Raw genomic sequence first — 26,933 nt, 5'->3', positions numbered from 1 at the left:
TCCAGCATGTGTAAGTCCACCCATTTAATTTAATGAAACTTCTTTCGGCATGTCTCCTGGCACTTGTCCAGTTATATACTCATTTTTCTCAGCTGCTGAGTATGCTCAGACACTGGGGAGAAAGATTAAGAGCTCTTAAAGATACCAGAAGTGGGGAGGAAAATAACTTTGAGTGTTTGTCCAGAGCTGCTGCAGTTGTAACTGCCGACAGCTTGCCATCAAGCATCAATGCATGTTCAGGCAATAACTACATAGCTGCAGTTGGGTTCTGGTGCTTTTTCCTCTATAATCCATGGTTTGACATAAGTTCTGAAGGAATGTGTTCAGGGCGAAGGGGCATTTAGGCTGAAAAGACTCATAGACACAATTCCACCCCAGAAAAAAACTGTAAATGAGCTTTAGGTCTCAACATGAGAATGGGGAGAGAAGACATTTTGTGGCAACTGGTTTGGGTAAGAGCAACCTTAAATGTGAATAGGTTGCTGGGAGATGTACTACCACTGCTTGCTTGTCAAGCTAGTAAAACTCAGCAGCACAGTGACGCCTTTGCAAGTCTATTCTAGCTTTAAAAGAAAATGCCTTTCGCTTTGTAAGTAGGGATATACTTTCAAAATTCAGTTTGATTTCTTTCATTCAAAGTATGTGTTAAAATTGGGAGCTAGGAAAGTAAATACGCAGTGACCAAGTTTGAATGTGTAGGAACCTGTAGGTACTAGCAGAGCTCTCTGGGGATGGGAAGTTTGCGAGTTGCTGTGTCTCTTTCTTCTCAAAATGGAGCTGCACTACAGTGCTCCATACTCAAGCCTTGATGGAGGAATGTTTCCATTTTGTTCCTACAACATGGAAAGATTTATCTTTTTAAAAACATAGAAAAAGTAAGGATGAAATCATGGTGAAAGTAGGTTTAAAAAGATAAATCTGTCATTTGGAAAGCAACTGTATAATTGCTTTCATGCACATACAGACCAGCATTGCATTTGGCAGGTCAGCAGATGCAATAGTCTTACTGTTCTGGACTAAAAAAGGCAAACCTAGCAATAACCTAAAAGCTCTGTGTCCCACAAAATGACCAAAATACTGTAATGCTCCATGTTGTGCTGGACCTCACATCTTTCTCTGTCTCATCTCCTCTCTCTGTTTGCTCCTTTGTGCATGGTTTTCTTGCGTTTACTGTTATGCTGAATACCTTCATGATCATAGGTGGGAAGTTTGTTTTTTTTTTTTTGCTGCAGTTTCTATTCTTCCATTTTCACTCCCAAATCCTGGGGCCCATATTTGAACAACGTCACACACATTTATTTGGACTTTTCATGGTCTGCCTCCATTTGTTTTAAACACCTATTTGCCAGAAGATCCCTGCTGCCAGAGATACCAGAGGTGGCTTGTGCATGAAAGTCGTCTTCGATAGACTGCTGTGAAATATGATTACCATCAATATTCCCAGGGAGTATCTGCACAGCCTTTAAGGGTTTCACTGGAAGATGCTTTTTCATATGCAGCAAAATTTCCTTGGTGGGTTTCACACTTCTGAGCACTGTTGACAGTCTTTATTTCAATTCTTTGTCATAGCATAAAATCATAAATCATTTCATGTTGTAAGGTATGCATAAGGATCATCAAGTCCAACTCCCATGATTGAAGGGGTTTTGCAAAGTCTTCAAATGGCTCCCAAGAAGAGGGCTCTTATGTCCAAGTAGGATCTTATGTCCCAGCAAATGTTTCTCTTCTATCAGCAGCTATCAGCCCACTGTCTGCCTTTCAATCTAGTGAGTAGCACAGCTCATTATTCAATGAGAAGGAGTTAACCTCCTGAGTGTGAGGTATGACATAGCTGAGTTATTCAGCCTGGAGTGTTCCAGTGAGATGGTTGCTACAAGGATCCTCACATTTGCAGTCACAGGAAGGGGGTCTGGTGGGGAAGGTGTTCTTTATGCCTCCACCTAGTTATTCTCATTCTTGGTGTGGAAGCTAATAGTGGATTTTTGCACGATTTGGTTTGGTTTTTATATTGGTTTTATAGTGCTGTGCTTGCATGCATTGTGAACTGCAGGCGTTTAGATAGTGTTCTCACTAGAGAATTGCAAAGATGAAAGTAAGCAAGAAAAAGTGGGGGATTAGGTTTATGAAGACATGCTGCATTTGCTTTGCTGGCTCTGAGGGAGCAGTGCCTTCTGCATCAGCTGGCAGCCCTACGGACCGCTTGGCTTTAGTGCAGAGGGTCCCTCAGCTTTGAAAAAGAGAGTATTTGAGATGTAATCGATATGGCCCTTTAACAGAAAGCACCATCCTTTCTCCCTAGCACCAGCTTCTGGGTTTTAAGTAATTGAAGTTTGAAGTGGGCTCAGTGGAAGCCACTTCTCTCCTTTTCCCCTTTGGCTGAGTGCTTTTTTTTGCCTTTTGTACTTTTTACTGGGAACTGTATCAAGACACCATTAGCTAGCATGAGACAGGGACACAGAAATCAGATTTCCCTATCAACTAGTTCCTTTTTTTTTTTTTCTTGCCAAGCACTCACTTGTACCTGGGGCTTTCCAGCTTTCTAAATCTCCCTGTCACATATCCTCAATGTGGGTGCTAAGGCATCTGCTTTTCCTTTCCTTCAAAGCTCATACTGTGATCATGAAGGTGGAAACTGACTGTTTCTCTCTTGGTGGCTGGTGAAAGGTCCTGTACATTCATCTTTTTCTTTTCTCTGGTTCCTTCTCTACAGTCTCCTTTCGGCCTGCTTCAGGAGTGAACTCACGGACTCAAGGAGAGACCCTCCCAAACAGATCGATGCCATCCTAAAACATTCCAGCCCCCCAAACCCATCAGTATATCCATAAACTGAGCTGGTGGGGTCACTTTGCCCAGCTGGCAGGACTAGGAACAGTGGGGCAAATACACAACCTGACAGCAACAGAGTAAATAGAGCAATATTCTGAAGGGACTCAAAATTTGCAAAAACAACAGACGTTTGTACAGACCTTTTAGCTGTAGCCCATAAGCATTGGGAGATCAGGAACCACACTGTCGTCTGTCCTGATGTAATGTTTTCTTCCTGTTTTTGTAAAGTGTTGATACTCTTTCTTCTTCTGTATTTGTGAAACTCAGCAGTGTTTCTCTGAGCAGGTCTCAATTTTAAAATGCCTCTTGTCTTGTTTAACTTTTAAAAATGTGTTTATGGGCGGGGGTGTGGGGTAGAAGAGGGGTGCTGTTTAAACAGTCTGTGATAGTCAATTTGGCCTGTTTTAATGCCAATCATGCAGTAATAGTACAAGTAGCTGAAGTATTTGTACTGCTGGACAGGAAGTAATAATTATATGAATTGGCACTGGTAAGAAATCCATTTTTTTTGTTGTTTTTTTTTCTGTAGAAATGCCCACTAATTTGGCATCACAAATTGTTTCTCCTTACTTCTAATCTTAAAGGGTCTGACTCTGACATGAAAATTGTAGGGAAGACTGGGTGACTGACTTTGTGCCAGCAGCCCCAGCAGTCATCCAGCTTTGCTGAGTTTAGGAAAGTCCTTCCTGATGCTGTGGGCTCAATCTAAGTGGGCTGAGCTGCACAGGTTGAGTGTGAGGTTGAAGTCTTTCCATGTTATGACATCCATGAGTCCCTGCTCCTTTTGCAGATGAGGATGTAAAGGGCAGTGTCAAACACTGCTTGTTGCCCTACCTGCGAAAAGAGGTTTGAGCTTGACCCTTTCCTTGCAGATGTTCAGCAGTTATTAGATGTTGCCTTAGAGTTTTCATCAACCATACTGCATTTTACTCCATCACTACAAACCTCATACTGCAAAGGGAAAGCAGTGCCAGCATATGCCTCAGGCCATGCCCACCTTCTCCATTAATCCTGCAACCAGTGGCTTTTGCTTATTGTGTACATGAAGTGCATCCTCGCTTAGCAATTCCTGCACAGAAGACTTTTTCAGCAAGGACTTGTAAATCCTTGCAATGCTTGTATCAGACTTCACCTCTGAAAACCATTTGTATGGAGCGTAACAAGGAGGATTTTAACCATTTGGAAACTTCATTTCTGTGTCAAGCTCAGACTAGCACAAAGGAGAAATGATCAACATGCAAGGAACATGCCATGGACTTAACCTGGATCTAGGTGTGGATACTGGTGATGGGGGAGGAGCTGTTTGAGAGTGGGAATGATGCCTGCTGGGGCTTTCCCCACTGGGAGGTGCTCAAACACCCTTGCATGAGCAATAGCCCTTAAAAGAAGTGTCTTTCAACCCACGTTTTCAGCCAGTAGCGTCTCTCCTGAGGAACCCTCGTGTTCATGGCCGCAGGAAACAGTAATGTGAAGAACTTACTGAAGGTACACCAGGAATGATATCCCCTGTGAGCTTGTGTATACCCAGATCAGCAATGTTTGAAGATAAGAGCTTGGTCACAAATGTCAGTGATCAGAGGCCCCTGAGAAATACAGGGGGCTAGGTTGATACTGATGAGAACCTGTGTGCCTGCAGTGGAATCGATACTGGATTTATTTGGGGCAGGTGTGTGCCCAGCTCTGATACACTTGTGGTTAGGTACAGCCTGAAGAGAAGGTGCCTCCCAAATGCAGAGTGAGCCCCCTGGCCACCCACCAATGAAAAAAGCCTGATACAGTGGGAGGACACTTTCATCTCTGAACATCACATCATCTGCTTCCAGGCAGCAGAGCTGTGATCTGAGCAGGTGATGACTCGTACTAACATCATCTCTGGGAGCTGTATCACATCTCTGGATATCTCCTTCATTGTCTTAGCAAGACTTGTTCTACCATAGAAGTATGGGGGAGGGCTGATGGAGAAAACCCCCCAGAATTGTGATTTAGTATAAATAATAACTAGTTAAGCACTAGTAGTGTTTTGTTTTTTTCATACAGTTGCAGCTCTATCATTGTTCCTTGTGTAAAGCTAACCAAATCAAGTACCTCTCTACTTTGCCTGGAAACCCCAGGATGGACTTTAAAATTACAAAGCAGGTAACTATTGCTCTGTGCTTTTTTATTCGTGAGAAGAAAGGCTATTCCCTCTTCTGAGAGGTGAGAACCTGAACTGCGAATGCAGCCCAGATGCAGGATTATGGTATTGTCAATCTGTCCTTCCAATGAAGGCTTATTCCTGGATCTTGGGTCTCTGCTTGTGGATGGCAAAACTGAAATATTGCAACAAACACACATTAACCTGTATCTAGAGCTCTGCTCCACAGGCTGTCCACCAGCAACTTTGAGGAGGCAGCCCACCAAAAGGTACAAGATGTCCACAGCCACTGCAGGGAGATTCTAGCTCATGTTCCAGTTCATCGTCTGGTCTGACCTCTGGGAAATCTTTGTACCATGATGGGCAGTAGAGCACCTGAGACTTCCACCAAATAAGAATCTAAATTATTTGAAGCTTACTGCTCTCTGAAAGGGCTTTCCAATTTGTCCTCCCTACCTATAAGAGGATGATGATAATGAAGTTGGTCTTAATGGCGACTTAATGTGCTCTCCAGCTTACAAAGCGGTTATCTTAGAAGGTACTTTATTTTTTCATCAAATAACATGAAGCTGGAAGTGATTGGAGTTACTTCATAGTTGGTCTTCTGCAGGTAAAAGAAGAAAACTTTTTCCCAGCTGTCTTTTGATTAATTCTTTGTCATCTCTGGTCCTTTGGAAAAGCTTTTCTTTTCAAGGAGTAATAGAGTGGAATAATAACTAACTCAGTGAGGTTATATCATATCGCATAGTTGATGCATATCCACTCCCTGTATTATAGCTCCATTTCCTGGAAAGCAGATTGCATCTACTGCCTGCCATGGGAAATTCCCATACCTGAAATCTAAGAGGAGTCATTATTGCCACCTTTGCCCCTGTGCTGTATTTACTATGTGCCTAGTGACCATCAGTGCTCCTCCTTTCCATGATCCCATTTACACAATAGCTTGTCCCAAGTCTACAAATCACTTGCGTGGTTTAAAGATGCACTATTGCTTGCTTTAGAATAGCAGCTCTTAGAGATGTGGAGAGCAAGGGCATTGCTCTGCTTTTTAGTGTCTCACTTCATGGGCCTTCAAAGCGGGTAAGTGCAACTCAGCTTCATCTGTGTCACTTGTGTGCCATTACTAGGCCACATCAGTGACATCCCAGTGTTACGCAGCCTAGCGGGCAACCTTACATGAAAAAAATGTTATGGACGGTCATGTTGACCATGTGTCAGTTTGGGATGTAATCCTTGCTGCTCCCTCTGTGGCTAGTGTAAGGAAAGGCAAGCCCAGAACTGGACAGCTTTGATTCTACTTGGGTCTCTCTGCATTGTGACTAGCTCTAGGTCTTCAGGGATGTAAGCACAAGGGCTTGGATGAAATCTTAAATGCTCTGAGCCTCAGCTGCCCTATTCTTAGTGGACCTTAATTTGCATTAAGGCTGCTTACATGATGGTGTACTCATCTAATGTGAATGGGGAGTCTGGGACTTGTCTACTGAATCAGGTAATTGGTCTATCCAAGTAGTTTCCTACCTCTGGTGAAGGGCTGATATCCAGTAAGCTGGGAAAGTGCAGAATTACATAAAGTAGCTTCTCACCTGAACTGTGCTTCTTATGTGGGAAAAGGAATTTCCTTCCTTACCTCTTGAGGTGATCACTATATGCCTTGAAGCATCACAGGCGACTGCCCTCAGATGAGCTTGCATAACTACAAATGTTATTGGCTAAATAATTACATAGCCTCTTGAAGGGAGAAATATCAGTTGCAGAATGTGACTCAGTGCCTTTTATATCAGACTGTTCCAAGAAGTTTTAATAGTCTCTTAATTGAAGTCCTTATACCTTGATATTAAAATGCATTTCATTGGCAATGATATCAAAGAAATGTTAATGCTCCTATTTCTAATCTTTCTTGAGACATAGTAAGTATAACTTTAATGAAAATCACCGTGCATGATACTCTTATAATACCTGTTTTTTTTAAAAAAAGGAGGAAAAAAAAAAAAATCCTCAAACACCATGTAGTCTGTGTGTTCAATACCAAACCATTTTCTTGTGTTTCTGAGGCTGTTGCTATATTGATGTGTGACATTCATTTTCAATAAAATTTTGCATCTTGGTTTATCTTGGGACTTTTCTTTGACTAGATGGCTTTCTCCAGACCTTTTACATGTCTGCTCATGTGATGGAATAGTTGAGTTGAAATGAGCATGGATATGAAGAAAAATGCTTTTGTTTCCCATTTTATTCACTTGAACTTGATTGTCTTAATCTTTATTCTTATGAGTGTGAATAAGAGTGGAGTCCTTAAGCTGTATGTTAAAGTATGCATTTGTTTCCTATAGTGTAGATTGCTTTGGTTTGGCTTGTGTTTGCTTGACCTTTCATTTTAAATCCCCAAAGTGTGTTCTAGTCTTCTAACTAGCTTTGCTGAGATCAGTGTTAGTGGAGATGACAAAGTTAAGCCCACTACTGACCTCCTTGGAGAATCTTGTTTCAGCAACAGGCATCCTTGGCAAAAAAAATGTTTCTAGTCAGGAGCTCTCTGAATAAAATCTGCCCTGAGCTTGAGCAGTGCAACTAAATCTTTTTTGGGAAGTCTTTGATTTGGAATTTCACCTCACTTGCATATCGTGCAGATTCTGCCCTAAGAGACTACTTAGATATGTATTAAATTCAGCTGAAGCTCAGTTAAGATAAGTGCCTGAACCTGTAAATTAGAAGTACTCATTCTGGTCCTTAATCCAGAAGCCTCTGAGGTTAAGGGTGGTGTCAAACCTGACTTGAATTTCATGGCTGGCCTCAGCTTTCATAATTGGTGAATTGAAACCTCAGATCTGAATCATTCTCTTTACCCTGAAAAGTTGGGTCTGAACTTCATGGCTCAGTTTCACTTCCCCTTGGGAGTTGCTGCCATCATTAATATTAATTTGTGAACCTTCTTGTGCTTTCCACTTCCTTGAGTCTATGAAGTTTGCTGGATCTTGTCCTGCATCTTCACTGCCAAAGGACAGTTCACACCCTTCTGTACCTCCTGTAATTGTGTAATTAGGTAACATTTCTTCAGGGCCTTAGATATTTTAGCCTGTTAGCATAGATGTTTTCTCCGCCTAATGCTGCAAGTCTTAAAAGTGCAGGAAGCTGGAGACAATGTAATTGTATGAAACTTGACCTTGAGTGCTGCAGGTTTTAATAAATTATCTCGGCATAAGCTATTTCTTTCCTTTTACACTTTGCTTATTTGAAGTAATAACTATTCTCTTTGCATAGAAGGAAAGCCAGTTCTCAGGAATTGGTGTAACCAGTTATAGCCAGACAAACAAGTTTTCCAATGGGAAATAAGATGGGAATGCACCCTTGCACATTCTCTGGGGGGTCACGGCGATACACATGAACAAGTGCCAGGCTCCGTCGTGAGCTGGGCAACCTCTGCTCTGCTGGACAAGCATGGATTGTGTAGGTACATTGTGTGTGGGAAGCATGCCTGCTTCCCCAGCAGCTTTGCCTAGTCTTGCAAATGCCCCTGGTGTCAGAGAGAGAAAAAACTGCTCTCTTGTGGCAGGGTGGTGATCTGCCAACTGGACCCGTTTTAATGATAATTTTCTGCATATCCCAAGTAAGACCCCACTCCAGATGGGATGCCACAGCCGTAACTTGATCTTTTGGGCTGCTGTTCAGAAGCAGTCTGGTCTTCACACTCTGGATCACTCACAAGGCAGGATTGCAGCTGGGACCCTTGGGGCTGGGTAGGGGGGGAGCTCACCAGCAATCCTCTTTAGCCCGGTTCACAGATATACTGGATGGAGTTTGGGGCTGTCGGGACTTGAGGAAGGCCACTGCTTTTGTCGAGTGGTTGGAATCTGATACTCTTTGCAAGCAGCCTGTAGGGTTTGGATACCAGGTTCTCCTTAATACCAGCAGAAGCTGTATGTTAGTGTCCTAGGCAGCTCTGGCCGTCTCAGCAGTGGTCCCTAAGGTGTATGGAGTTTGTCGAGCAAAAAGCCTCTGGCAGTTACACATATGCCTGATAACAATCTGATTACATGAATAAATAGGAATTTTGGAGAAACCAAGGTAATAAATGTGACCCAATCTGAAAATTGTTTCTGTAGTCAGGTTATAGGTGTAGTTACCATGGTTTGTGATGGCTTCCTCAGTTCTTGTTCTAATGAAAAAGTCTGACCACAAGGAAAGCTTAACTTAAAAATGAGCATTCTGGTTTTTGACAGCTGTTTGCTGGCTTTGCTTATGTTGTTTTCAACTGAAAGCCTTAGAAGCCTTTCCTTAAATAAAAAATTTGAACTGGAAGTGAAGCTTCCCTTTGTCAGCATTTCATGATTTGTTTTATAAATGTCCAGCATATCTGGGAAACTTCTTATTTACTACTGTTTACTCTCTCTCCAATGATCTTTATCTGTGATGCTCCTAGAGTGTCAGTGATTTCATTAGCAGGTCACCACTGTCACAAACAGCAAACATAGCCCATTGGGTGCGTACTCTTAACAACCAACTGCTGTGATTTCTGTTCTAACATCTCCTTGGTTTGCAGGACCTCCATGCAGTCGCAGTCATCCTATGGTTCCAACTCTCCACCACTGAGCAAAATGAACAGCATGAACAAGCTGCCCTCGGTCAGCCAGCTAATTAACCCCCAGCAGCGCAATGCCCTGACTCCAACAACCATCCCTGACGGCATGGGAACCAACAGTAAGAAACCCTTGCTGCTTCTTCTGCTGTTTTATGTGTGCTCCCCACTAGTCTGGGCAAGGAGACTTGGCATCTCCAACCAGATAGTGTTAGGCTGGGGAGCCTGGCGTGATTGCTGGAAACATGCAGAGCCAAATACTGCTCACTGCTGTGCCACAGGGCAGCATCCTGCTGTAAGCCTCACAGAGATGAACAGAGCTGCTTCTTGCTGCACATCTGGCTGACTGCACTGTCATCTGTCTTTCAAGACTTGTTTTTTCTTCCTTTCCCAGCAGAGATGCAAATGTTGGCAAACATTTTTTTCCCCTCAGTTCAATTAAGACACGTCTTGGTTTCAAAGGAAATATCTGCATCTCGCAGCTCTGTAACCTGCTTCCTCCTGGCTGCTGAAGAGTGCCCAGCAGCCCTGTAAATCCAGGATGACAGACATGGTTCTGGGGGCTGAGTTTTGGTGCCCCTGTTTTTTAATTTCAAAAGCACTGGACCCTTGCCCACACCTGTTGCTGATCCCCTTCGGCTGCTCTCAGTGCCTCTGAAAACAAAGCTATTTGGCTTCTGTATTGGGTTACACTGCTGGCTCTGTCCTACTCCCCTCCTGCGGCAGGGAAAGCTGAGATGAGGCTCACTTAGTTGCTTAGGTTTCTACTGAGCCTGCTTCTAAGGGAAGGTGATGCGGCAGTGCTGCCGCTGACAGTTATTCCAGCGAGGGGAGAGCTCCTGAAGGACTGTCTGTCATCTGGTCCTTGTGCAGATTGCAGCCCTGCTTGGAATTCCCCTTGAGCTTGCTCCATGCAGGGCTTTGCAGAAGATTTAAAGCTGCTTTGTCAGTGGGTGCTGTCCTTTGGGTGCTGTACTGGGGGTGAAGCGGGGGTCCAGGTATGCCTGGGTAACAATGTGCTCCTACTTCTCTCCTCCAGTTCCCATGATGGGCACCCACATGGCCATGACCGGTGACATGAATGGCCTCAGCCCCACGCAGGCGCTGCCTCCTCCCCTCTCCATGCCTTCAACGTCCCACTGCACCCCCCCTCCTCCGTACCCCACAGACTGCAGCATCGTCAGGTGAGCGGGAGCAGGCTGTCCAGCGCACATTTCCCACCCGCAGGGAGCGGAAGCCTCGTGTCAGGGGTCTTGAAGGGTCCTGCCAGGGCCCTTGACCTGTTCTCCTGGAGCACTGGATCCCAGCGGGTCTTGGCAGTCCTGGGGCTGGCACCCTCTAGGCACCAATCCCCACCTCTGAGCAGCTGAGAGAAACAGGGACATTAGGAGGACTGCAAGAAGCCAAGCGATGCAGCATCCGTTGGACTGGTGGAGCTGAGGGTACCAGGCAGTCTTTGCAAACATTTTTTTTCTTTTTTTTTTTCCTTTTTCCCCCCCTTTGACCACCCGAGACAAGCCATGGATGGGTTCGGAAGCTCCTCTGCCCTCCATGAGGTCAAACAGGTTGAAAGATGCTGCCCATAAAGGAGGAATCCTTTACGATTAGGGAGGAATGTGCTGACCTGATGTACTTCGTGTGCATGATGTGTCTGAGCCTCAGACCCACTGTCTTGCTGAAACCCTCTATCCATGCAGCAGGCTGCCATGGGCTCAGCCACCTTCTGGGTGAAGTGACCTGGCAGGATGGCCCATGTGAGCCTTCCTGCCCCAAGATCCAGGCTATGCAGCACTGGCTCTTGACTAAGGCAATGTGCTGCCACAAGGGTTGTTTGCTAGGTGCTGAGCTGAAGGACTCCCTCATTTGTTTGATATGGCAGCAATGAGGCTTGCTGGCCTGGGATGTCTTGGAGAAGGTCAAGCCAAGGGTGAAAGCTTTGTTTCCTGTTGCTGCAGGTTGGCTGAGTGTTTGGTTTTTCTGTGGTTTGGGCTGTTGCAGCCAGGGTGATCCTTTTTCTTTCTCCTTCCTTCCTTCCTCCTCTGCAGCTTCTTAGCGAGGTTGGGCTGCTCATCCTGTGTGGATTATTTCACGACCCAGGGGCTGACCACCATCTATCAGATTGAGCATTACTCCATGGATGTAAGTAACTCCTCACCATTTCCTTTGCTTGCACTCTTGGCCCTGCTTTAGGAATGGGTCAGAAATCCAGACTCAGTATTTTTATTTTATATGATTAGTTTGCTTTAAGACTGTTGCACCCAAAGAAGACATATTGTGAGGTGAAAAGTGGCTGGACTTAGGGCCAGCTTTGTAACTGCCTTGTCTGGCACAAAGTGTGTCTCCCCCTCCCCACCACTCTCTGTTTTAGCCCCAGAAGTGGCCCCAGCCCACATGCCTGTTAATTCTACAAGGCTTGGTTTCAGTTTACACTGCTCTGAAACACCTCACTCGCCTGCAGACAAGTAGGCTGTCCAGAAGTGGTCTGTGTTTTTCCCTCCCTGCTTCTGTTTTCTGGCCTTACCTTGATCTTCCCTTGCCACTGGCGTCTCAGCCCTGTTTTGGTTTTGATTTTTTTTTTCTCTTGCATGGTGCTTGCTGCAGGATTGCTGCCTCCTTTCCTGTGCCATTGCTCTCCTCTGAGCTGGCTGTCCTGTTTTTTTGCCCCAAGGTTTTGCAAAGCTGTGGTGCTTTTGCTTCCTAGCATGGGCTGTCTTCCTTCTGCTGCTGCTGTAATTAGAAAAGCTGACCCAAATTAACCAAAGGTGGTTGCTAATTTTTTCAGAAGCTGATACCACATTTCCCAGAGTCTAGGTAATGCTTCCCTTAGGTACTGCACCAGAGATGATGAGGCCTCAACGTTTTGTAAGGTTATATATCTGTTCGTAAACTTTAGTTATGTTGAAGTAAGTAAGGCAGTTCCTATAGGGTCAGACCCAGAGCTTTGAATATTGGGCGTCAGACTTGAATTCTAAAATCCTTTTGCAGGCTTTGAAATAAACACAACAGTTTTCAAAGCCATTGAATTTCTGCGGCCCAGCATCCCCTGCCATAGACAACCAGCAGACCTCCCAGAGGTTGTCTTGGATGTCTTGCAGTCCAGTTAAACATCTAGCTTGAGGTCACCATACCTCCTGCATGAATGTGTGTTTTGTGTAACAGAACAGACCTTGTGTTCTTGCTGCCTCTTGGCTGCACACTCTGGTTAAAAAGTGAACTACCACCTTCAGGAGCAGTGGTTTGTCTCCTACAGTGCATCATGGCCAATTTTAGCAGCGTTGCTGGTTAGTAGGCATTTGCAGAGTGGCCCAGAGGCTTCTTCTGTTCCCAGCTCCCAGGCTGCCCAAGTATCGCCCTGTTAAGCACTCCACCTTGCCTTTCCAGGATCTGGTGAGCCTCAAGATCCCGGAGCAGTTCCGCCATGCCATCTGGAAGGGCATCCTGGACCACCGGCAGCTCCATGACTTCTCCTCCCCTCCCCACCTCCTGCGCACCCCCAGCGGCGCCTCCACGGTCAGCGTGGGCTCCAGCGAGACGCGAGGGGAGCGGGTTATCGACGCGGTCCGCTTCACGCTCCGGCAGACCATTTCCTTCCCTCCCCGCGACGAGTGGAATGACTTCAACTTTGACATGGATGCCAGGCGCAACAAACAGCAACGCATCAAGGAGGAAGGGGAGTGAGCACCATGGACCCCGCACCGCCCAGCCTCGGCCACAAACTGCTCAGCCCTTGTCTTCCTTCTGCTTGGTACTGCACCCCTGGACGAAGGGCGGAGGGACCTTCTTGCTCATTTATTCTGGGTTATGCCCTTGATGCTGTCTAGGTCATACTCCTGGACCACAACCTCCAGCCCAGCTCTTGCAAGGGGAAGAGCGGGTGGTATTTCCTTGAAAGCTGTTGACCTTCTCAAGAAGGCGGTGTTCTTGTTTTGTGTTTTCCTTTGGGAAGAGGGTTTCTTTTCTTGACTTTTGAATCCTCACACACCTTGTGGGCATCCTGACCTGCAAAGTTGCCTCTCTCATCCAGTGATCTTGCTTTGAAAAGCAGGAAGGTGAAAATTTTCTTAAAAGCAAAAAAAAAAAAAAAAACAACAACCCATTTCAACCCCAAAACCAAATGCAAAAAATCCAAAGCCACCAAACTGAACTGGCAGTTCATCTGAAAAATAAATGGGAATCGGTCTGCTAAACGTTGCACTTAACCAGCCTCTTCCCACGGAGCTGAGTGCTCTGTTCGTGTGTAATATTCTCCAGCGGAGACAGCACATGCACTTTGCTGGGCAGGCCAGTGCTTAGAGCCACCTGCAACTCATGTTTTCATTTTCCCTTGCCTTCTCTGGGAAAAAAAAAACCTGCTGTCTCTTCTTGTTTTGAATTTACATTCATATCTATGTCCTGGTTTGTTTGTTTCAGGATATAAATGCAATTACAGCCATTGGTCACTCTTGAATTCTGCCCTCGACCCAAACTTTAGCCATTCTGTACTACTACTGACATTTAAGCTAGAGAATTAGGCTTTGCCACATATGCAGCCTGGGTAGTTTAGCATAAGGATTTGCCTGCCTAGCCTCCAGTTGAACAGAGAACCAACTGAGAGCCTCACACGGATTTGTAGGGCTTCAGTGATCCCAAACCCAGACAATCTTTTACTTGGACCATGCTAGATTGATTTCATGCCAAGTACAGTATAACCATCTTTAGATATATCTGTAATAGACTGGAGCCTGTTGTGGTTTGTTGTTGGTGACTATAGACTAAGTGATGAGCAACTAGAAGTGGAGAGTAAAAAAAGAAAGATATTTCCAACTGCCTTGGAACAAGGATGGGTTCCTGGTAATATGAGTGTTGCTACTGCAGAAAGTCATGTTTACATGAGAAATTGATTCTTCTCTGTGGTTGGTTTTTGGTTTTGTTTTTTGGATTTGTTTCTTGTGATTTCTTTATTGGCTTGACAGCAGCTGTGTTTTGAAGCATTTCCTCTGGCTGCCAGTGATCCTGTGGACAAGTAACTGAACAGAGAGCATGTTTTCACATTTATATTGGCCAAGGTAGTGAGACTCTAACATATACAAAACAAACCTAAATGGAGGAGCTCAGCATGGCTGCTTTCAAGTTGGTCTGCTCTTTTTAACAGTAAGCCTGACTTTTTGTTGTTTTTTTTCTTTTTAGCTGAGGAAAGATGAAAAAGCAGCTTAAATCACTTGTCATCCTACCTTGCTATAACCAAATCATCTCGTTTCAATGCAGTGGCTTTTTTCTGGGCCCTGCTATGTGCCATGTATTTCATATAAGCCTGATATTGTTAGCATCCTGCTCCATCTGTCTGTTGTGCCAGGTCTATGTTGCATTCAAAGACTGCCTTTCAGTAACTGTGCAAGCCTATTTTGGATAGCTTTAAATGGTATTGCAAGATTGTTACCCTGTAAAGTGTGTATATAAATATTTTTTTGTATGTGTAATATTTGTTTCCTACAGCATAACATGCCAATTTTTATTTCTTCTTGGGCTACCGGGTCTGACAGAACCACAATAAAATGTTGTTTGTTTTTCTGTTTTTGTTTTTTTTTAATTATTATTTTTATGCAGAACGCTTACAGTATAACTTGTAACAAATGGCTCGTCACTGGACAAATATATTTGTATTTTTCATACTGAGATTCCTGTGTTACTTTGCAGTTGAGGGGGTGGGGAGCAGGTACTGGAAGCCTGTTTTATCATTTATTTTGTAACACTTCAAAGAGCAGTGTCCTAGATTTCAAAGTATTTAACATGCTCAGTGTGAAAACTTACTATGTCTTTTTTTTGTTGTTGTTTTCCTATATGCTACAAAAGAAGCAAGTCATCCTGCTCTTGACTTGGTGCAAGAATTAATTCAGCTGGGCAGTGTTAGTGCAGGGAAAGTGTTAGTGTTGGATACTTTGCAGATTCCTGGAGGTGAATTGGGCTGTGCCCTTCTCACCTCCCAAGGTTTTGCATTACCATTGTGTAATCTTTCTGAGCTGCTTCATATTGTACCAACATTGATGCGAAAATACTGTCATTTTAGGAACTAGGAAGCTTCTGACTATAAGGGTTAATGCAGTTAAGGCTGTGCCCAGAGTCTGGGTGCAAGAACTTCAGTATCTGCCTTTCAACTCAGCAGTGAGAAGGTCAGCAGTCTGCTTTTCTGCTGCATCACTAATGATTAAAATATATGCTGTGAAAACCTTTCTACTGTATACCGCTATGGAGCCCACTTCTGTATAACTGGAATCTTCAAGTGAGTTTGAACTGCTGTAGCTTTTACCCTCCTCTGTAGAGCTGTGATTTTTTTTTTTGTTTGTTGTTTTTTTTTTTTTGATACATCAAAGCATATGGGTTAATTGAGCTGAGAATCTGCCAATGCTTGTAGCAATGACAGTGTTGCCTGCACCAAGACCTGTGTGTACTTTGGAACACCTTGTTGTTGAAGTCGGTGAAAATAAAAGCCAAAGTGAAAATGATACTGAATTTCTAATCAATTTCTTTTGTTACCTGTGCGCCTTCTTGGAAGTTAGCAGGAGTCTTTGCTGCTGCTTCCTCCTCTGAGCAGTCGGGGCTCAGTGTTGCCTTTGCCCACGTGCGCAGTTTTCTCATCCCCACACCAGCCATGTCACAAGGGTGTGTCATAAGGTGCCATTGCACACTCATCTGCCTTCTTTCTGGCAGATCCAATGGGTCTCATGAGGTAAGCCTCATGATGAACTGTGAAATCTTCTGGCTTTTGCATTGTTTGCATGGTTCTGTTTTTTTTTGCCCTCTCATCAGGTTTCTTCTTTCTGGCTTTGAGCAGGGCACTGGCAAGTGTGTTCAATGTTCTGCTCAAACACAGTGGAGCTGCGGTGTCTGTGCGCCCTACTTGAGAGGAAGGAAGGTACACTTGGAGCAAGCGGGGTCTGTGCTGCCCTTTCTTACCTCCCCACTTGTGAAACAGCCTTGCACAGCCATCTCCACCACCCCCCGTGGAGCTTGGGGAGGATTGTCCTCCTTATGTAACTTACGCCAAAAGCTTTGTGCATCACCCTGAGAATCCTCTCTCCTACCAAAGTAATTTCCTTTTCTTTGGTATCTCAATAATTCTTTCAAGGATTTGAAAGAAGAGCAGCTCAGAGCCAGTGGGATGGCTGTCCTGAAAGTGATGGAGTGGTCTCATCCCAGCTTCATCAGTGGTTTCTATATGGGGCCCATGTCTGTCTTTTACAGATTTCCTTGATTATGAGTCAAAAAAAAAAAAACAAAAAACAATCCCACAAAGATCTCGGAAGAATGAAAGTCCATGGCTTTCCTTAGGAGTTAGTTTCACATTTACCATTAGGGTAGGGAATGCTTGTCTGATTTATTTGGTTCTGATCACTGTTTCTTCTCCCTTTTGGCAGAAAGTTTAGATTCTGGTGAAAGCAGTTATCTCTGGATATCAATATCCAGAGGCCTGTTTGCACTCTGGCAGTCAGGGATTGCTTGAATGTGATGTTAAAAACTAGCATTTTGCCCTCAAAGAGGAAAGTCCTACTACAGTGGCTGCAAGAACTTGCTGTTTCAGCTGATAGACTCTGCCTCTAGATGAGCAAATTGGATGAGGTGAAATAGGACTTTAGTTCAGTTAACAAGGTAAGCTTGAAATATATTTGCCAATGGTTGTAGTTGCTGTCTGCTGGGATCCACTGTCAGAGAAGGGAACTTCTGTGTTCCTTAGGTTACAGCAAGGATTTCGGGAGTGAGGAATCCCAAGCTGGTGCTCTCCCTTTTGCCCTCCACCCATACGCATTGGAATTTTGTCTTTGGATATTGGGATGCTTTATATGCAGGCATGAGGTTTTCAGGGCAGGGATCCATTACAAGCTTCCAGCTGTGTTTTGCAAGCCTGGGTGGACCTCTGAAGACATGCATGCCCTTCTATGCTGCTAGTTCTAAGTGTGCTGAAGCTAGCAGTCCCCTGCAGTGAAACTTATCCAGACACAAGAAAACTTGGCAAACCTCTGAGTGGAGCTTGTAAAGGGTGTCTTGCTCATTACATTCTTCCTGCCCTGCATGGCTTAGCAGAAACTTTTTCCTGACAGCAAAGAGCCTGCCTGTGCTATGGAGGGAGGAGTGCAGGACCTGGCCTCCCACTCTGCCTCTTTGCAAGTAGTTCCTCAGTAGGAAAACTGTGTGGGCATCCCAGCCCTAGCACCCAGTGGGAGCTTGGGCTACTTGGCCTTCTGATTTACTGAACTGTAAAATGTGCAGCTTATATCAACTCTGTGACAGTCAGTGAGCAGCTACTCCAGGCCCCGCAGGGTTCTCCTGCGTGGTCTGCTCCAAGGGACAGCAGGGCACAGCCACTACTGAGATACGGAGCGTGGCCACCTGAGCATGGGCTGTGCTTGTGCTGAGCCTTCAACAGCCCCATTTGGCAAATAATCTCCCCTGGCTGCCAGGCTCAAGCTAGTGGTTTCTGGGTCCTGAGATATTTTGGCTCTCTGTGACCCATGACAGCAGCAAATTGTCTTCCTGAGCCTATAGCAAAGGGCAGAGGTTGGAATTCTGGAGCCTTACTGTTGATGTTTGAATACACTGGTCATGAACATTAAATGGACTGGGACGAAAAGACTCTTTGTGCTCTGTTGGAAAGGACTGGCTGCAGCTTTCTCCCAGCTTGCTTCCCTGAAACCAAGAAGCCAAGATTTAACACAGGTGTATGACAATTCTCTTTGCTACAGCTTTGGTCTCCTGATCCTGGCCCACGGGCTGACCCCTTTTCTTTATGCCCAGCTTCTCTCAACTGTATCTACCATCCCTTCAGCACAAGGCCTTAACATCAGCGCTGTGGAACCAGCTGGTTTATTTTGTGTGTATGTGCATTTCTATTATTAGGTGCTTTTCAGTGAGGAGTTGGAGCCTCTCTGCAATCCCCCTCCATCTGCCTGTGGATGTTGCAGGGCTGCCCATTGCAGTCATTCCCTGCTGCTAGGTAAGTGTGGCTGCATTCTTCCTTAGCTCAAACTGGTCAAAGTCTTTTCCTGGGGAGATGGGGGGATCAGTTGGTTTTATTAAAATTGCTTCCTTGTAAACATTCCTACAGTGTCATAAGTTTTGTTCTTAGGAAACATCAGCTCTGCCTTCAGGAAGTGAGCCAGACACCTGGGACCAGTGGAGAGTAAAGGAAAAGCTATGTGAGATTGGGGGGCAGAATATGCAGGATTTGAGGTGGGACATGGGGGCTGCTGCTGCAGCCCCAGCACATGGGCAAGCACCAAGGGGTATGCCTGGGGATGGTGTACCATAACTGTGTGCCTACAGCATGGAAGCCAGGGGGAAGGGTCCCGATCACAGCAGCGAACATTGCAAATACCCAGTGTGTTTCCGCTTTGGTGGCTGCAGTCACAGCAGTACCACACCTTGCCCTGTTCCCACAGCAACATCAGACACAGGCCCATGGGCAACTGGATTTCAACTTGGTATCTCTAAGATTCAGTGTTTGGCAAGGGTCTCCATGCATCATTCAGTTGATTTCCTCACTGCTGCTGCAGTGCACTCTCCTTGCATGCAGTGATAATGTGAGCATGGCAGCCAGCGGCTTTTTTGGCTGAGCCACTTCCTCAGACGATGGGGAAACATGCTCCAACAGGAGGTAAGTGCCTCCTGGCATGCTCAGCAATTACTCAGGCAGATTGGCTGATATCAACCATTACAGCATGCAAGGGAGATGCTTACATTGTCTCTCCCAACTGCCTAGGGTAGGAGATTAGGTTCCCTGCATCACATCAGTGGCAAGAAAGTCCCTGGGGAGCCATTCAGAGCATATTAGCTTCCCACTCTGAATCGTGCCCTGGAAGATGTGGTCTCATTGTTGCCTGTGTCAAGGCTAAGGGAAGACTAACCTTGTTTGTTGACATTAAGTGGGATGGCTCTGTCCGTGCAATCAGCTTTGCCAAGTTCCTAAGGCTTGTGGCTCACTGCGAAAGGCACTCTCATGGCACAGCCATGTACAATCCAGCAGCGAGTAACTGGCTGAAGGGCGCTGCGTGAGGCAAAGAAACTGGTGCAGGATCTGAAGAGAAATAGGGAAAAACTGAAACATCTCTTCCCCAGGCAGGTATTAAAAAAAATAAACCAAAATTGAGACAACGGGAGATCTGGCTGCACTGGAGCCAATGCGCTTCCGAGTACATCATCTCCAACCCGCGCTGGTTCCTCTGTGAAGGGGATTTGCAACGCTGCCTTCATCGTACAGGCAAGAGCACAGCAGCTTGGAGGGCCGCGGCGATGCGCAGTTCGCGAGCGGCGGAGCGGGGCCGAGCCGGACGGGCGGCTGCCTCGCTGCCCGGGGAGCCACTGCCCTCTAGTGGGACCCGCTCCGAGCACCTCTCCTGCTCTGCCGCCCTCAGCCTGGAACAGGGGTACAGGGACTCGCTGCAGCTGGAGGTGGCTGTGGCTGGCGGCTCATGCCGCCAACCCTCCTCCTCCTGCCGCCGCTGTGGTCCCTTGATGGGTGCAACCCTAATCACTGAGAGCGTGCTCCCTCTCAGCCCTTCAAATGGCTCCTGGGCATCGGTTTTATAAAACTGCCTTTTTCAATACCTTTTCCCTCACGTCCCGCATGCAAGAGCTGCAGCAGCAGCTCTTGTTTGCTTATTTTGCATGGGTAGAGTAAGTAAGTGATCTAGTGGTGTTTCAGAGCAAACTTTACTGTAGTTGCTTCTCAGGGAAAGCTGCTGCTCTCTTGCCCTTTGCTGTGCATCCAGGGAATCCCCAGGGTTGTGCCCATGCCAACGAACACCAGCACAAATGAGAAATTCAGAGGAGGAAGATGAAAAACCACCACCTGCCAAGCCAGCAGACTGCTGCTCTCACCCCAGGCTGCAAAAACCCTGAAGCTGTGCCCTCGGCTGGTGAACCAGAGATGTCTCCAGAGCCAGGAGACTGGTTGGAGGTGCACTGGAGGCAAGCAGCCCTGCAGTTACCTGGTGCTGCAACACCTTGCAGCTACAGCCATCATGCAGCAGCACCCCAGGCTCCCAGCACCATGCATGCTTGCCCAAGGGCATGAAAGGTGCTCCACCTTCCCTCCACACACGCACACAGAGTCTTGGCAGCAGAAGTTCTCCTGCCAAAGCGATACACATCTCTTCTTCCAGCTGAGAAAATACCACCAGGTATGTTGCAGGGAGCACACGAGGCAGCCAGGAACTCCCACAGCAGCACCTGGCTGGAGTGCTGATGGGGGGCTCCAGGCTCCCACACTGCCGCTGCAGCAGCCAGCTCAGCCAGTCTGGGTGGGGAGCCTAGCACCCTGCCAGCGTCAACCCGCCTGCGGCACCAAGCTCCCCACTGTGCACCTGCATGGCTCCATAGGGTGCTGCACACAGAGGGATGTGCTCCCCAGGGCTGCTTGCTTGGAGGCTGTGGGCTGGCTCCAACTCAGTTTGGTGGTATGTGTTTTGAAAGCTCATCCTGCTGTTTTAGTGGCTCTGCCCCATGGAAGGCCAAATGTGACAGTAGCCCCAGCAGTGGGCAAGCACCCGCTGCACTTCAGGGCTGTGCCATGGAGACAGTTTGCAGCTCCCAAGGAGATGGCTGGGAGCTGGAGAGGATGGTACCCGCCTTGGGTGGGGGGTGAGGAGGGCTATGCGGTGCTGGCAGCTATGGGCAGTGCTTCTGTGGGATTTGGGCTCCATGGCCGTGCTCTGCCCACCCCTGCCCTGGCCTCCAGGCCCCTGCCTAGCTTTCCTTGCCTGGGTCACCCTGGTCTGCAAGGAGCTGAGAGGGGAAGGTGCCCACACTGCTCATTTGCACAGGATGAAGTGATCTGGGTGCTTGGTTCTCAGAGGTGGACAAGCACTTCTCAGGCATTTCTCTTCAGTTATTTAGAATTCAGCCCAAACATTTCCAAGCACTCTCCAACTTGGCCATCCCCAGTCTCTACCTGCAGTTCCCTTTCCCCCATCAGCAAATGCAACAAGAAGCTGGAAAGAAGCAGGTCTGAAGTGGAGTATGTTGGGGTGGCCCCTTGGTCCTTTGGAAGGGATTTTCAGCTTTGTCCTACAGCAGTAAACTCTGGTAAGATGTTTTCTAGGAGAGGCTCTGATTTCCTCCAGTTTTTCCTAAGTTTCCTAAAGAGCACCACAGGGAATCTGCTGACTTTTTCCAGTTTTCTTCCTGAGGTTGTTTATGGGTTTTGGATGGTTCTTTTTTAGTTTAGTTTTGTTTTCCCAAATCCTTCTGTGAGCTTCTGATTAATACAGCTTCTGATTCATTGGAAATCGCCTCTGGAGACAATGCTGAAGATCTTTACACATGTGATCCATCTTCTTCTTGGTTACATAGCCCTCAGTGCTGGAATTGGGTAAGAAATGTTACAACAGATCCTAGTGCTCTGTGGCAGGGATGTTAGGAAACAAAATACTGCACAGTACTGCGTGAAAAGCTCTTTGATTAATTAAAGGCGTGGGTGGCTGAACAGTTGCATCAAATCATCCACACACCATGGCGAAATGGGAGATAAACGTATTGATTTCTTACTCCAAGGACACTGTCAAGCAGCCCTTGTTGAACCTGGATGCAGTTGCCAACCTGAAGCTGAACATGAGCATTTTCATGGAGATGTCTTTCACAGAAACAGGAGGTAAGGGGTCACCTTCAGCATAATGTGCCTAGAAGGTGCTGCAATGCCTATCTATATGAAGCCTGGCCCTAGAGCAGTGTCCAGCACCCTTCCTCCATGGCAGGATTTGGCCCTCTGAAGGCTGATGCAGAGCTCCTCCATGCTGAGCTGAGCAAATAGCCAGCCCTGAGCACTGGCATGGGTGAGTTGGGCCCTCCCTTACGGTGTTTAGCTGTGGCCTGAGCCTCAGACCCACAACACCCACTGAAAGGCCTGAGCAAGGCTTCCATTTGCCAGGAGAGCAGCCTGCCACTGAGGGTGAGGGCTGGAAGACACAGACCTCACTGTTTGTTCTCCCTGTAGAAAAGTTTTCTTCCAGCTTGAAGCACTATGGATAGCAAGACAGTTACTTCTGTTAAAGTTTATATTCTAGCCTTTACTGCTGCTTAATTAGTGACTTGAACAGAAGGATGTCAGTGTTTAGGAGCTATCAGCAGGTGTGATCGTGCTGTGCGTTGAAGGGTAAGGGCTTACGGTATAAACACATGCATCAAAACCACACACAAACTCAATTTGCATGTATCTAACAGCAGTGACTCAGCCTGCCCCAAAGAAGCGATGGCTGAACATGTTCCACCTGGACCTGAAACTTATCGTTTCACCAAGCATAGAATATTAGCAAGTAACCATAAAGGTAAGCATATTACAGTCAGGCCATGGGCAGCATCTCCCTCAGATTGTTTCAGCCTTTTCTTGGAGGTGAGGAAATTGGACAAGATGGAAAGCCCTGCCAGGGATGCTAGCAGCTCGATGAAGGGCAGGAGAGGAGGTGAAGGCAAAGGCACTCTGTATCCCATGCAGGCTGTGACCCGCTGCTGCCTGGAGAAGTCTCAGGAGCAGAGAGCACTGACTGAAATTTCATTACTTTTACTTATTTCCTGTTGTTTTTTTCAGTGGTGCCCCAATGGCAAGGAAGCAGCACAGAGTTACTGCAGCATTTCACAAGATATGAAACCCAGCAAGAGTCTGGCTTGGGAAGGTATGGACCACAAAATGCAGCACTTGACTCTTTTACACATCTTCAAGACAAATGAGTAGAGCCTTCCTTCTGCTCCATTTGAACTGAGGTGAAGCAGGACCCAAACAGCACGTTGGTTAACCCTTGCATGCCTGGTTAGGCCAGGGCATCTGGAATACCTTTGAGAAGGCTCTCAGCTAGTTGAGGCAGCCAAATCAAACCCAGTGAGGCTGCAGAAAAGGGTGCCCAAGACAGACATCTATACTAATACAGATAAATTTCCTAAGCCTGATTTTCTTCCCACTTGTGCTGCTTTAGCTGGTTGTGAGTATCCCCGTTGCATGTGGAAGAAGAGCAATGCTGACTGGGGTGGCCAGGCGTGGTAAGGAGGAGGAAGCCCTGGGTGATGCTTCCACAGCTGGCCTGGGTTTCCAGGCAGCAATATGCCCTTTTCCACCTCCTAAATTAGAACAGGATGATCCCCCTGGTGCATTTATATCTGTTTATATCAAGTGTGTCTGCAAGACTTCAGACTTCCATGGCCTGGCAGCATGGCGACTAATGACTTGTAGAGCTGCCAAGGGAGGGGAAAGCAAAGAGTTCTGTTGGGGTTTTCTTGAAAACTTCAAGGTGTTTAGGACGAATCAGCAGCAGCTGTGTCATCCCTTGGGAAGACTTGGAAGTGCTGGAAGTGAGATGGAGTTTGAAAGCAGCAGGGGAGAACCCAAGTCATGCCTGGGGTATGCACCATTTGGGTTTCACTTACAGGCCAGTAGTATACAGTGTTTACAGCTAGGGCAAATTGGCACTGAGGGATTGTCCTGGGTTCAGCAGTAGCAGTCATTTTTCTCCTTCTTGGTAGCTGGTGTGGTGCAGTGTTTTGACTTTTGGCCTGGGAACAGAGCTGATAACAAGGATGTTTTGGTTTGGCCAAGGACTTTGTGAGCCTCATGCTCTGCCAGGGAGGAGGGGAAGCCAGGAGGAAGCAGAGACAGGACACCTGACCCAGGCTAGCCAAAGAGGTATTCCATACCACAGCACGTCATGCCCAGGATGTAACTGGGAGTTACCCAGAAGGGCTGGGAGTCTGCAGGGTTGGAGGAGGGATGGGTTGGTGCTTGGTTGGGCTGGGGGGGGCGAGTTATCGGTCAGCTGGTGGTGAGATGTTGTATTCTCTTCCCTTGTTGTTTCCTTTATCATTGTTATTATTGGTGGTAGCAGTAGTGATCTGTGTTATACCTTAGTTACTAAACTGTTCTTACCTCAACCCGTGGGAGTTGCATTCTTTTCGATTCTCCTCTCTGTCCCTCCGGGAGTAGGGGGAGGGAAAGAAGGGGGGGAGTGAGTGAACAAGCTGCATGACTGGGTTTAAACCACGACAGGGATGGAGACTCTTCTTCATGGCCTGGAGCTTGGGCTACCCAGCGGTATCTTCTGACCTGGAAATTTCTTTTGCTGCTAGGCCCATCATGAGAGCAGGAGAGATGTTTGTTATCTTTTGTCTGGTGGCGCCAGTGGTTGAGCAAGAAGAGCAGGAGGCCAGCTGCTGGCATCTTATTCCTGCCATCCGGAGCTCCTACCTAATCCTGCTGGGTGGAGGACTCACAGGCTTGGTAACATTCCTGGAATGGTGCATCTCACCTTTTGTTTCAGGGTAATTAGTCTGAAAGGAGAGAAAGGATGTGGTATCTTCCACCTCAAGGGGAACTGTTAAAGATTCGTTATGCTCCCAGAGCAAACACAGTTTGTAGGTTTGGCCCCAAGCAGTGATGCTAGCAGCTCCAGCCAGCACCATCAGTCCCAGCCATGAGTGAGATGGGGAAAACCCTCCTGGGCTGCTTTGCTTGAGTCACCTGGGGAAGCACAGGGCATGGCTGGGCTGGGCAGAAAGTCTGTGTATGCTTTGTCCTATCCCTAAGTTGCTGTCAGGGCCACGTTTTGATGTGGGGACAGTAATTTTGAAAGTGTTTGATCAGAGAGCCTCAGGGTGTCAACTGCATGTGGCTCAGGGCTTTCCCTGGGGACCTTCGGTGACAAAACCCTTCCCTGCAGCTGTACAAAATAAGTCCAGGCTACAAGGCCAGGACTTTCAGCAATCACCCCACTGCTGATGAGGAGCTCACAGCCTGCCCTATCTTCTCCCTGTGCCATGGACTGACTGTCCATATTAAAGGCTTCGTTTTTCCTTTGACCCATTGGGCAGAGCAAGGAAGGATGGACCCATGCTAGAGCTTTTTCCAGTGTCCTTGGTGGGGGACATAAAAACTGCTGTGTGAGGTGTCTGAGGGCTTTCCCCAGTGAAAAACAGTTCCTCTGCTCAGAGGAGCCGGGCTGTGGCCCTACTGCTGTAGGCAAGTAACTGTCACATAGAAGACAGACATGAAACTACTCAGCTCCTTCTGCCTCACCCAGGGCCAGAAGGGTTTTTTTGAAAACAAAAATAAAGGGGAATATTCAGCCTCCACCCATCCACCCAATTTGGACAGCAAATCAAATAAAACCATCTCGAGCTGGCACCACAGGAGCAGTGGATGCCAGCTCCCAGCTTCTCACATGAGGTGTCGAAACAAAAAGAGATGAACAAACAACCCCCTGATGCCTGGGGGCAGCAAACTGGTTTTAAGATGCTAGTGGGTTGTTTGTTTCCTGTGTGGTGGTGGGAGCAGCCTCCCACATCCCCTCTGGCACTGGGCAGCTGCCCTTCACAGCACTTGGCCACCCCTGGGCCATGGGCGCAAGTTGATGGGGCTCCACAAGAATGCCTTTATGTAGAAATGCTTGTCACCACAGCTGGGTTTTGTGGGCATCCTGACATGGGGCGATGTGGTCAGTGACTAACAATGTGGTGGAGGGGACGTCAGGCATAGGCATCATCTTGGCTGTACCCAGCCACTACAGAGAGCCCTGTAGGGCCTGGTGCCAAGGTGCCTCACAGCACTTGGCCCATATGTACCTGGTTACTGCAACTAATATGAGGTTTTTGAAATACATGGCTTTTGTTTCAGTGGTTTTCTACCCAAAATTCCCCTACAAGAGCTATGTACAATACAAGGTGTCTCTAAGTTTCCCATGAGCAGACCTTGTCACAGGTCTGACAGATCTTTGCAAAATTTGCCAAGGGGCCCACATTCTCCCCTCTTTAAGGGGGATTGTAAGAGAGTTTCTTCTCCACCTTTGCTACAGTCCACTTAAAGCACCGAGAGCAGTTGGGAGGTGCCTTGTGGGGCATTCACACTTCTTTCCAGCTTCTGCCTCATTGCAGTCGAATCAACTGGGTTCATTTATTGCACTGGAGCTGCCCAAAGCATATTGGTAGCAAGCAGTGGCTTCATTTCTCACTGACAAGCAAGGACCAGCTTTTACCCTGGTTCTTTCAGCTAGCATTGGGTGCAAAAGCACTGCAAGGAGGAGCTGGTGATGCTGAGCTATGCCAGGAGGTCACCCATGCTCCTGGCACTGCCGGAAGGAGCCAAGTCAGTCCAATACAATGTGTTTCCCCTGAGCCTGGGAGCAAAGCCATCCTAAGGCTGCTGAGAAAAGCCATGTGTGATAAAAGGGGTGTTTTTCCCCATGTGCTGGAGCCATTGGTTTGCATGCAAGGCATTGTGGGAGCTGCCTCTTGGCTCACCCCATCACAGCAGCAGGCTGATGGTGCTGCTACCAACTCTGCTGTTAATCTCATTACAAATAAAGGAGGGGTAGGAGCTAAACTAAACTCATATTAATTCCCCCTGCTCAACCTCAGGAAACACCTACTAGAACTGCCATTCTTATTATCCAAACCACC

The 26,933-nt window shown here is 46.9% G+C and overlaps 1 protein-coding gene across 7 annotated transcripts in view; it reads left to right on the top strand.

The window, feature by feature from the left end:
* The window catches only part of TP63 (tumor protein p63), a 159,518-nt gene extending 145,898 nt beyond the window's left edge, over positions 1-13,620 (top strand). For 6 of the 7 annotated variants that reach the window (XM_057427316.1, XM_057427310.1, XM_057427309.1 and 3 more), the window contains 4 exons: positions 9,495-9,652; positions 10,570-10,714; positions 11,576-11,669; positions 12,912-13,620. In XM_057427316.1, the coding sequence (XP_057283299.1) occupies positions 9,495-9,652; positions 10,570-10,714; positions 11,576-11,669; positions 12,912-13,208 (694 nt within the window). In that variant the 3' untranslated portion in view covers positions 13,209-13,620. Of the gene's footprint in view, positions 1-2,710; positions 3,837-9,494; positions 9,653-10,569; positions 10,715-11,575; positions 11,670-12,911 lie in introns of those variants that run through there. The other variant, XM_057427315.1, reaches the window with a different exon arrangement.
* The last annotated feature ends 13,313 nt before the right edge of the window (positions 13,621-26,933 follow it).

Source organism: Pezoporus wallicus, unplaced genomic scaffold (assembly GCF_028554395.1).
Source record: "Pezoporus wallicus isolate ANWC-B61680 ecotype Strahan unplaced genomic scaffold, APGP_CSIRO_Pwel_v1 scaffold_7107, whole genome shotgun sequence".
Lineage (NCBI taxonomy): Eukaryota > Metazoa > Chordata > Aves > Psittaciformes > Psittacidae > Pezoporus > Pezoporus wallicus.
This window is presented reverse-complemented; position numbering and strand designations above follow the sequence as displayed.